This window comes from Polypterus senegalus, chromosome 5, assembly GCF_016835505.1.
Source record: "Polypterus senegalus isolate Bchr_013 chromosome 5, ASM1683550v1, whole genome shotgun sequence".
In the NCBI taxonomy this organism is placed as follows: domain Eukaryota; kingdom Metazoa; phylum Chordata; class Cladistia; order Polypteriformes; family Polypteridae; genus Polypterus; species Polypterus senegalus.
Genome location: NC_053158.1, coordinates 51,952,677 through 51,965,551, shown reverse-complemented (window position 1 = coordinate 51,965,551; position 12,875 = coordinate 51,952,677). Strand labels below are relative to the sequence as shown.

Genomic DNA, 12,875 nt, shown 5'->3' with positions numbered 1-12,875 from the left:
GATTCAAATAATGAATCTGTTATAGCTCAAAAACAACAAAACCAACGCATTTTCGTTGTCTGAAAACGGAGGTACTTCTTCTTCTGCGCGATTTTTGAAGACACGTGCGAACCTCCCAACGTATTCCTCACAAGACATCGATCAACAGCCTTGAAGTTACACTGCATGGCATCAGCAGAGGATGGACCGTTACTTTGTTTTTCAGAACAGTAAAAGAGTGACACTCTTTAAAAATAAAAATAAAAATACAAGCTTTGCAAACTTTGCTTCATTGATGTAACAGCTCTTATATGAACATTATTGTTGTTACTTACTGTGAAACAGCCAACATTTGGTGATTTCATTTACTAACAGTAAGTCTGGCAATTTTTAGAGTGCTAGCATTTTGAATGGTGGCTCATTGACTTTTACCGGCTACTATAGCTAGTAAACGTTTCGAGTATTAACAGTGCGCAAAAGTGTAACACGTTAGTAGAGCGACGTGATTTACAGAAAGTTTTCTTAACATGTGTTACATTTGTCAATGAGGAACCATTCACACATTTACACACATTCAAAATGCTAGCACTATAAAAATTGCCAGATTTAGTGTTAGTAAATGAAATCACCAAATGTTCGCTGTTTCACAGTAAGTAATAACAATGTTCATAAAAAAACTGCTACATCAATGAAGCAAAGTTTGTATTTTTACCGGAAAGATGCGACTCCGTTTTTCTGCAGTCATGTCCTCGTCCCAGAGTGTCACTCTTTTACTGTTCTGAAAAACAACGTGATGGTCCATCCTCTGCTGATGCCAGTGTAACTTCAAGGCCGTCGGTCGATGTCTTGTGAGGAGGACGTTGGGAGGTTCGCACGTGTCGTCAAAAATCATGCAGAAGAAGAAGTACTTACGGTTTCAGACAATGAAAATGCATCTGTTTTGTTGTTTTTGAGCTATAACACTTTCATTATTTGAATCACAAATAAATCCAGAAAAGTGTGTGTAATTTTAACTTTATGATTGCCTTTATGTTATCACAGAATTACAAAATACCTTATTTTCTCTCATTTTATTCTTTAATCAAAAATCAAAATCTGAAAATTCCTTTCATTTTCGTTTTTGCTTCTAAAATGATTTGCAAAGCTTGTATTTTTACCTGAAAGATGCAATTTGCTTTTTCTGCAGTCATGTCCTCGTCCCGGAGTGTCACTCTTTTACTGTTCCGAAAAACGACGTAATGGTCCATCCTCTGCTGATGCTATGCAGTGTAACTCCAAGGCCGTCGATCGATGTGTTGTGATGAGGACTGCTCACACGTGTAATCAAAAATCACGCAAAAGAAGAAGTGCTTCCAGTTTCAGACAACGAAAAGGCATCCGTTTTGTTGTTTTTGAGCTATTACACTTTCATTATTTGAATCACAAATCTAGAAAAGTATGTGTAATTTTAAGTTTATGACTGCTGTTTCTTACCATTGAATTAAAAAATATCTATTTTCCCTCATTTTATTCTTTAATTTAAAAATCAAAATCTGAAAATTCCATTCAATTTGTTTTTTCTTCTAAAATGAAATTTCAAATACCAAAAAGTACATGGACCGTTATGTTTACCCCCAAGAAACTAGCGAAAACATTATATATTTTTCAACAGGAAAAAATGTTATGTGTAATAGAAACATATAAATTGCAAACATCAACACACAGAAACATTAGAATAAATATGTCTAGTGCCCACTGCTGTACTGTAGTTGATTTAGTACACGTCTATTGTGTGATATGTTTTGCAACACTCGCCAACACACAGCGTGATATTGGAACTGGGACAGTAGAAGAGTGCACTTTCTGCACTTTTCCTGTAATATTTTTTCTGCTGCTTGCACCTAATGGGGTAGAATGTCAGTGTATGATGGACATGCCCATTATTGTTACTGCGGGCTACCACAGAGCAAGGCTTAGTGACTTCCACATTACCCCGACACAATTGTGAACAGTGCTTAGCAGGCTAACGTCTTTCTTGTCACCGTACTTGATCAGAGTCATTCTACCTTTTTGCCCCATTAAAAGCTTCACATGACCAAATACACTAGGCATATCACAGCAGTTTGGCCGTACAGTGGCGTGTGCATCAGTCAGTCTGATAACCAATTCATATTATCGCTATCACTTGATTCAACTACTGGTTTAGTTTCACTTTGTTCTAAAGCTGGCTTTACAGCTTCTTGTTTACACACCATTGTTTATTTTGATTGAAGACTCCGCTCTTCTCATGAATATTGATTGGTTTCAATAGCATGGAAAGATACATAGAAATATTCATGACTTTTTTGCAACATGATGTTATTTTATCCACAAGGTGGCAGCAGAATACCATCCTGAATGTTATTCTGGTTTAACGCTGCACATTGGATCATAATAGTTCATCCCAAGACAAACTCGAACTTAACCATTTGTACATAGAAGTTGGGGCAAGAGTGATGCTCAGGGGTTAACACCAAGGAGGTTAAAGATAGATGATTCTTTCTTATTTGCAAAGGTGATGGACAAGTTGACAGACAAGATTAGACAGGAGTCCCCATGGACTATGATGTTTGCTGATGACATTGTGATCTGTAGCGATAGTAGGGAGCAGGTTGAGGAGACCCTGGAGAGGTAGAGATATGCTCTAGAGAGGATAGGAATGAAGGTCAGTAGGAACAAGACAGAATACATGTGTGTAAATGAATGGGAGGTTAGTGGAATGGTGAGGATGCAGAGAGTAGAGTTGGCGAAGGTGGATGAGTTTAAATACTTGGGATCAGCAGTACAGAGTAATGGGTATTGTGGAAGAGAGGTGAAAAAGAGAGTGCAGACAGGGTGGAATGGGTGGAGAAGAGTGTCAGGAGTAATTTGTGACAGACGGGTATCAGCAAGAGTGAAAGGGACAGTCTACAGGATGGCAGTGAGACCAGCTATGTTATATGGGTTGGAGATGGTGGCACTGACCAGAAAGCAGGAGACAGAGATGGAGGTGGCAGAGTTAAAGATGCTAAGATTTGCATTAGGTGTGATGAGGATGAACAGGATTAGAAATGAGTACATTAGAGGGTCAGCTCAAGTTGGACAGTTGGGAGACAAAGTCAGAGAGGCGGGATTGCGTTGGCTTGGACGTGTGCAGAGGAGAGATGCTGAGTATAATGGGAGAAGGATGCTAAGGCTAGAGCTGTCAGGGAAGAGAAAAGGTTTATGGATGTGGTGAGAGAGGACATGCAGGTAATAGGTGGATCAGAACAAAACACAGAGGACAGAAAGATATGGAAGAAGATGATCCGCTGTAACGACCCCTAAGGGGAGAAGCCGAGAGAAGAAGAAGAAGGTTAAAGATATATGATTCAATTATGGGAGTATTCTCACAGACTAAGGCATGAACCTTTGCTGAAATTCCATTTCTATACGTTTCCTTAGTTTTGAAGAACAGCACAATGAGGGTGATCCTCTGCTCCTATACATTCTCTTCTGAGACTACAGGTCTGCCAGATTGTGTTTTGATATGTGCAGTATATGCAAGCTATGGGAGACATGAGTGAGGATTCTTATACAAATGTTCAAATTCTATCCACAAGGCCCATTTCTAACAGATTATTCAATTTCAGATTAGATTTAGATTATTTGTAATGTTTCATGTGCACCCCAGTGTTAACCTGCAGTATCGTCTGACATTTTTTTTTCAGACATTTTGCATGCAGATTAGCACATATAAGCAGAAATGTCAGTCAGTAAGTCAGTCATTTTCCAACCTGCTATATCCTAACACAGGGTCATGGGGGTCTGCTGGAGCCAATCCCAGCCAACACAGGGTGCAAGGCAGGAACAAATCCCCAGGCAGGGCGCCAGCCCACCGCAGAGCAGAAATGTCACTATACTCTAAACAAGACAGCTTCTGGAGGTCAACAAGTCACTACAGGTTTTCACTTTATCTAGCTCCTTAATTAGAACCCTCATATTCACTATTAAAGCAATATGTTATTTGTGCTTAATTTTAGTTAACTCATTTGCCACAATTCAGAACCCTTAATTGCCTATGTTAGTTGTAAGAAGCTGCATTTAGATTTTAATTGTTTTTTAACCATCAGTTAATAATGCGTTGCAAATGACAATGGAACGATTTTCTCTTCAGTTAATGTGCCTCTGTTTAAAGCTGTGTATATGCGTCATGAAGTATCTGTTTTAATAAAAGGTTTTGAAATAAATGAGAGAGAAGATGAAGGACAAAGAGGTACAAATCTGTTCTGCACCACAAAACATATGGATAACGTTCCCAGAAAGTGAAAAATCTACAATGTGATAAAGATTTGTCTTGGAAGAATGAAAGCACTAACAAGCCATATAATTAAATCCCAAGTTTCATTATCTGCTAAGCCTTGCATCTAATTATTGACTGGCATGAAAACCTGCAACCACTGTGGACCTCCAAAACCAGAGATGAGTAAGTACTCCTGGTATAAACAGTCAGTGTACAGAAACCATACACGTAGATAATACTATTAACCCATTCCTTTTTAGAAAAATAACATACCATTTTTGTTGAAGGGAAAACTGAGAAGCTCTACTTTGTGCCCCAGACACTTTATTATATTATGATTTTTTCCTGTCTCCCTCTTCCATGCTGCACCTTCTTCTGCCTATTCAGAGTAACATGTCCACTTCTAGATTATCTGATATTTCATACCATGTTACCTGCAGTATCGCAAACTAAACTAATAAGAAGGCACACTCTATCATTTTAATTATCTACATTCTCTAAGAATTACTCACTTTTATTAATGCCTTTTATTCTTCCCCTACATTATATGTATTGTGATTTATCATGACGTTTTTTTCCCTATAAAGAAACAATTTTCTCTGCAACATTTCCTTTTTTAGATTTTATTGCCAACTTTTAATTTATTATGAAAAAAATGTCAGATAAAATGAAAAGGTGAGGCATCACAGCTGGTAGTTCCATTAAGTTTCTTACAGCTGAATGAAAAGGGACGTTACTGCCTTAGTTACAGTGCTTTCAGAAAGTATTTAGGTTCCTTCACTTTTTGCACGTTACGTTGCTAAAATAATTTAAATTAATTTTGTTCCTTATCAAATAACACAAAACAGAACGACAAAAAAATGAAATATCACAATGAAACAAGCATTCCGAGTCTTTTTTATGACACTTGAAATCTGGCTCAGGTGCATCCCATTCTATTAATCATTACTGAGATGTTTCTACATGTTGTTTGGAATTTGCCTGTGGTCAGTTTAATTGATTGGACATGATTAGGATAGGCACACACCTGTGCACAGAAGGTCCCACAGGTGACAATGTGTATTAGATCAAACGCATGAGGTTGAAGGCATTGCCTGCAGAGCTTTGAGACAGGATTGTGTCAAAGTACAGATCTGGGGAAGGCTACAAAATTGAACGTTCCTAAAAGCACAGTGGCCTCCATAATCCTTAATTAGAAGAAGTATGACAACCATCAATCTTCCTAGAACTGGCCAACTGAGCAATCACTGGAGAAGGGTCAGGTTAACACTACAACACTCCACCAATGGAGTGGCCCCCAGAAGCAAAACACTGAAGCAAGCTTGGGATTTGAAATACGGAACCTAAAGGACCTTGAGAAACAAGATTCTCTGACCTGACAAAACCATGATAAGTGTCATGTCTGGAGGAAACGATAAACTACTCATCATCTGCACAATACAAATTCCAGCAATGGCGCATAGTGGTGTGGTTGTTTTTTCAGCTGCAGTGACCAGGAGAATAGGGTAAGCTGAACAAGGGTAAAATACAGAGACATCTGTCATGAAAACCTGCTTTAGTGTTCTCTGGATCTCAAAATGAGTCAAAGGTTCACCTTCCAACAGGACACAAAGCAAAGACAACACAGCAGTGGTTTAAACCAAAATGAACATCTCTGGAAAGACCTGAACATAGGTGTCCACTGGTGGTCCCCATCCAACCTGACAGACCTTGGGTCTCATGCATAATGCCTTGCATAGAATTCACACTAAAACATGGCATACTGACAAAACTAGAAATGAGCGTACATCCAAAAAAATTCAAATGTGAAATGGAGGTCCTGCTCAGTGAAGAGGAGGCAAAGAAAAATGTACTATTTGGTGGCTTAAGCAGTGGTATAAACAATAAAAGGAAATTGATGGAGTGGCAGAGTGTGGCGAAGGCACTCAAAAGTTCAAGTTCAGAAAGTCACACAGCGCCTGAAATAAAAAAATAAGTGGTCAGATATCAAAGTCTACATAAAAAGTTGAGACGCAAGCCCACCGTCTGACTGTCATGTGGAAGTGTATTAGGGCTACAGAGAAGAAAAAAAAAGTCTATGTTGAGATTAAAGTAAAAATGTTGATTTTAATCTCAAAATTTTAACTTTAATCTCATTGTTTATTTTGTCACTAGTAGAGCGTTGTTTTCAAGATTTTTCAGGATTTTGTTTTCTTACATTATGATTGGTGATAAAAGCTGTCTTCATTACTTTAATCTGGAAACCAAATAAACAGAATGCAGGTTTGCATTTCTTTAAATCTCCTGAATGGTGGCAAACAAAACTCTTCAGTCAGTCAGGCTGGGGACTGTGCTGAGAAACAAAGGTAGATAGTAACATGAAGAAATTCTTATTTATATCTTCACTGCATAGTAAAATAAATAAGCTTCTAATAAAACCTTTGTATAATAAATTCATAGTCTTTCCCTATTTTACTTTCTATTTCTTCAAAAATGTAGTTTTTGTTTTAAAAAGTGCAGTTTTTGCAGTCACTGCAGAACAAAAACATTTAAAAACATTAAGGTTCCACCTAAGGTACCACCATGGTCTAGGTGGAGGAAAATCTTATAGGCAAGAGGAAAAAAAATGTGCCAACATGTTCACTGTGAGCCAGGCTACAAATTGAACCTAGGTCCTTGAGGCTATAAGGAAGCAGCTCAGATATCTGCACTACCATGCATGGCATACAAAACAAATTGGTAAGGATCAGCACTGCCACCTCACGGCTTTCAACCCAGTTTTATTCCTATCAGGAGTGACTTCCAGATGCAGCTTCCTCCCCAGAGGCTCAGGTCATGCCAATAAGCTGATTAACACACCAGAACTGATCCAGTGGGGATGGGTGAGTGAGCACTGGTGGACTAATGTCCTGTTCTTGGTTCACTTCATTACTAAACAAGTTTCCTGTGAACATGCCTGAAAGAGAACAGGATCAAAAAACAAAAAGGATGGATGTATAGAGTTTTCAATAAAAGATTTGTTGTTTTTTTTCTTTTGTATGGTAAATGAGTAAAATACTTTTAAAAGTCTACAATTTTAAGTACATTTAAAAATATTTCTTTCAAAAAATAAGACACATGAAAAACAAACAAAAATATTTTATTTCTTAAAGCAAAACAAATCGCTTCTTGACTTTCCCGAAGTCAGAATTGTTACATACTGCATCGACAATACAACGGTTTCACACAATTCCATAATGAGAAGGCTGCGTTCAAGTTCTACTCAGGCTGATGCGATTTGTGAAGGGCACCATGAAGCACACATACTGTATATGTCAGAGTGGGTGTCCTCCTTTCAGGACTGGGGTTGGATTATTTGTTTCATCATTACACTGTTTTATTTATGCATATACATCTGCATACCCTTGTCTCAATCAAACTGTGTACATCTGCCATTCCCAAAGTGATGACAGTTTGTTTCTTGGGACTTGATATTTACACAGTTTCTTTATTGAATGTTTAAACTCTAAAACTTTGATCAACAAAGACAATGAACATCTGGGTTCACTGAAGGAATAATGGGCATTCCTTTGTCATTTTGTGTTGATTTTGCTTGACAACAACTGGCAAGAAATATCAGTTTAAGTAAGTAATAATTTTCTGAAATATCTGCATTTCATCTGCTTTGAATGTTTTTTTTTTCTAAAGTGAAATAAATTCTACAAATAACTGAAAAACAAGAAAGTGCAACAAAGGTGTAAGAAAATCAAGAAGGCAGCTTTAACAATTGTAAGTGGTAGCTACTTTGAAGAGTGCACTTTAAGGGCTTCATGCCATCACACTGTGAAGAAGCCGAGTTTGGAGTGATCTGTGTGTATACAGTAATCGGCTTGGAATTTAAATATATAACATATAAAAATATCTGTATTGGCTTCAGGAAGAAATGCACTACATTTGGTTTAGTTACACAATCATTAAATAGCATTTATCCAACTATATAAAAGTTCTTGTTAAACAACATATAAATTACTTTTTAAAAGTAACACTTGTTTCACTCTGCATTTCTAATCCTGGAAATGTTTAATTCCAAAGTCTAGACAACAAGTGCCCCAGTTTAATTTTTTTCCGTCTAAAGAAAGTCCGCCATCTTGGTGTGCTAGGATGAAAAGTATATTCAGGTTAAGTGGAGAAGGAAGGAGCCACTGCCTTCTAGGCTATCAGAGGTTTGTTTCTCATCATTCCCTTTCTGATGCACACTCTCCTTACTAGGAAGGGCAGCATCACCCATCAGGGTGGTGTGCTTTGCAGTTTCGTCAACAGAGAGGTGCTCCGAGTCCACTGGTAAGTAGGCCTGGCCTCTGAAGATGTCGTCTTTTTCACCATCATCCTGGTCCAGCTGAAAACTCGAGACTGACTGCAAAACAAAGCCATGTTTCACCTCCATCTCATCCACTCCATTACCACTGAAGGCAAAGCTGTTTCCATCCAAGTCATTGACCATCTGCTTGGTCCAAGTTTCAATATAATTGTTCCTCCTGTGCTCTGGATCAAACCTCGCTTTCTCAGGTATGTCATTGGGATATTCAAGTTTCAATACAGGGCTTAATGGATCTGCTTTAAAGTGAAGAGTTCCCAAGTCCAAACTAGGGATTGCTGGCAATGAGCTCATCAGTGGTGCCATCTTACCACTTGATTCAGCTTCTTCCAGCTCTGCAGAGGGCATTTCCCCAGATGCAAAAGCTGAAGAGGATGAAGCTTCGATCACCTCCTCATTAGAGGCTGTAAAATTATTGTTTACATTTAATTTATGAAAACGCTGTAACAGTGCAAACATATTATCTACATCCTTCCAGTAATTAGTCCAGTCATCCAGGCTAAGGTTATTACTGTGTCGATACTGAAACAAGCTCTTGTTTACACTGTACAGATCTTCCAGTCCTTGCCAGTTGACATTGTCATCAGCGGAACTAGCCAAACTAGCCTTTCCATCCATCCCATCGTTCTTCTCTGCAGCGAAAACAAAGATTTAGATTACACATTACTGTCAGGATGGGGCCAAAGTGCCATACCATTAGAGACATTTCATTAAACATGCCAACATGCAGTCCGTTCTGTGGCATTAATAATTAGGAGCCCCACATACCCAAGATTTTTCAATGTATAACCACCTTGCTAGAATGTTTATTTTCGTATCGTATGCAGGTACACAATATGAATGCAAGATGACTGCTGAATTTTTCTTAAATGATTTTAATGATTAGAGGATTATTCCTGTTGCTACCTACAATCTACAAGAGGTCATCTAGATATCTTGGGAAAGAAAGCAAGAGGAGGTCTTTTTCCATAGCTTTAATGGAATTACTTGTGCATCCATGTCTAATCCTTATATTGTTAGAATAAGAATAATTAGACACTAAAGGCTACAGTGGATTTAGATAGCATTCAGACCCTTTTATGATGTTTGTTTATGGACACGTTATCGTGTTTGTAGATTTTATTTAAAATGGAAAAATTTGCCAGTATTGCTCTTCAATTTATACTCAGTAACTCAAAGCTGGTCAAAACATTAGGCAACATAGATGGCTGCCAAAGGGCACCATTTCTGTAACTGAAGCAGTGCACACTCTGGACCTTAACACCTCCCCTGTCTGCAATACAGACACCAAAAGGGACAAAACACACACACACACACACACACAGGGCTCAATTTGGGTTTTGACCAGCACTATAATAACTCATATTGACTAACTGAAAATATGTTTTCAGAAAGGTTAACAAATTTATTGAAAATCAAAAATTGAAATCTCTCACTTCTGTAAGTGGAGCTCCAAATTATGATCAGGTGCATCCTCTTTGCTTTAATTCTCCAAGAGATGCATCATTTAGAAAGGCACACACCTGTGTAGATAAGGTCCCACAATCCACACTGCATATCAGGACAAAAACAAAGCCATAAAGTCCAAGGAACTATCTGTAGACCTCAGTGATCAAACTATAGTTAGGTACAGATATGTACAAGGGTATAAAACCATTTCTAAAGCAGTGTGCTGAGCACAGTGGCCGCATTAACGGAAATGGAAGAAGTCTGGAATCACCACAAGGGCCTTAGTCAGTGAGGTGACCAAGAACCCAATGGTCATTCTAATAGAGCTTAAGAAGTCCCCCTCTGATATTAGAGAACCAGTCGGAATGACAACCATCTCAACAGCACTCCATCAATCAGGTGGAATCCATTACTGAGTAAAAGGCAAGTGAATGCCAGCTTAGAGTTTGCCAGATGACATTTAAAGGAAAAAGATTCTCTGGTGTGATGAGACAAAATTGAACTCTCTGGGGAGAATTCCAAGCACTATGTTTGTCAAAGAACAGGCACTGCTAATCACCTGCTTAATACAATCTAAAAGGTGAAGCATCATGGAGACAGTATCATTCTAGAAGGATGCTTCTTAGCAGCAGAGACAGGGAGACTGGTCAAAACTGAGGGAAAGATAATTTGTATCCAAGTATAGAGAGTCTCCTGAAGAAAACCTACTCTGGAGTGGATGTGACCTCAGACTGAGGTGATGGTTCATCTTTCAACATCACAATGATGGGAAGCCTACTGCCAAGGCAACATTTTAGTGGCTTCAGGACAAGTCTCGGACTGTCCATGAGTAGCTAAGCCAAACCCCAGACTTAAACCCCATATAACATGTGTGGGAAAACACCTGAAGATGGCCATTTACAGGCACTTCACATGCAATCTAATGGAGGTTGAATAGTTCTACCAGAAAGAATGGGATAAACTGCCCAAATCCAGGTATGCAGAGCTTATCGAGACATATCCAAGAACACTCGAAGATGTAACTGCTGCCAAATGGGGCTCCTACAAAGTACTATATTAAGGATCTGAATACTTATAAAAATGATAGATTTCAGCTTTTTAGTAAAGTTGCAAACCTTTCTGAAAAAATGTTTTCACTTTGTTATGGTGGGTTGAGTGTAGAATGATGAGCAAATATGATACATTTATTAATTTAATGTTAAATCTATAACACAATAAAGTGTGCAGAAAGTGAAGGGGTCTGAACTCATTGTGAATCCACAGTATCTAAACTTGTGCTTAGTACCCAAAAATGATGACCTAGTAAAAAGCTTGACAAGATGATCCGAGATGAGGGCGCTATCCCTGCTATTCAGCCTTTAATGATTTTCTCTTAAAAAATGTCTCAATTAAAACGTTAATGATGCCATTTTACTACAAAACATTCTAAAATAAGTACTGGTGCTTTATGAAATTCAAATAAAATATATAAAACTAGCAATGGGCGGGATGCGTCAATTTTCACTCAAAATAATGCTTCTGACATCCCTAAAGTACTTTCTTTGAAATTTCCAACTTCATTAAGTGTAATAATTTAACTACTCTTTTCTAGAAAGTCTTTGTGCTTCTCTCAGGCCTGTCACCTGCCTTACAGCACGCAGCACAACAGCAAACCAATCCAAGAAAGCGGACAGGCAGGCAGGCAAAAGCAAGCAGCCCCACACTTGTTTCAGAATTTAGTAAAAAAAAACCACAGGTGCATTTTAGTATCTGTAAAGCAAAATATGATTAGCAGCAATAAAAACAATGGCTCCTGTGGAAAAAAATTATATAGAAACTGCTTTGAGGACAGAACCTTGTGTGTCATCGAACAATGAAATATGGTTAACAAACAGGTGGAAAAATATGCTGCATGAGGGGACAAAAACAAATCAAAATTCTGATTTGAGATAAAAGACAAGCAAGCAGATGACTGTGTCCAAAAAAACCCTAAAGAAAAAGACAAAAGAGAAACAAAAACACACACACTTAATTGGGCAAAAGCTGATATTTGCAGTGGACTATTTTTGAAATAACTGATTATTGTTGAATTTATTAAAATGATTATTTCTAAAATGTTTCTAGTTATAAAAAAATCCTCTATAGAATAGAGTGTGTAAAACATAAGTCTTTATTTCAAAAAAGACCTGTTTTAAAGTCTTCTGTTGATTTTTTTTACAGCTTCATAAATAACAGTAAATCCAAACCATACAAACAGTCATCTGCCTTCAGTGAAGCAATCGGTCTTTCTTAAATCTTCAAAAATTAATATGAATATAATAAAAAAATGTATGGACTATAAACAAGTGAGAAAAAGTATCTGATATACATTTCAGACGTTTTGCCAGCATAGCAGCTTGAACATGGTGCCTTCTGCATGTATCAGAATGTAAAGACAGTATAAAGAATCTTAAAAAGCACTGATAAGTGATGTGAAAACTATTTTTTTCAGTTATTTGTTTAAACAATTTTCAGAATTGGAAACTACATGCAATAGTAATATATTTTAATTGATTTGAGTCAGTGAGCAGGTATGAGAACATATGAGTGCATCCCACCATGTACAAGACTGATTCCTAAACCTATTCTCAGTGTTGCCAGGGTAGACTCCAGCTTCTTGAACAGTGGTCTCAAAAATGGAATTATGGATAGAATTATCATAATGTGTCTGGTATGGTTCTGTGCATGGCGTGAAATGACAAAGCCCATCCTGAAAAAAGGAGGACACATTCTGCACAGAAAAAAACCTGTTGTGTCTGTTGGCATTGAGGGGCACAACCAAATGCATAGGTCTCATTTAAAAAACAACATTTTGCC

General features: G+C 37.8%; 1 protein-coding gene across 2 annotated transcripts in view; it reads right to left on the bottom strand.

Annotated features, from left to right (window-relative positions):
* Positions 1-7,360: 7,360 nt before the first annotated feature.
* The window catches only part of sulf1 (sulfatase 1), a 133,958-nt gene continuing 128,443 nt past the window's right edge, over positions 7,361-12,875 (bottom strand). For both annotated transcript variants that reach the window (XM_039754621.1, XM_039754620.1), the window contains one exon: positions 7,361-9,223. In XM_039754621.1, the coding sequence (XP_039610555.1) occupies positions 9,193-9,223 (31 nt within the window). In that variant the 3' untranslated portion in view covers positions 7,361-9,192. The remainder of the gene's footprint in view (positions 9,224-12,875) is intronic.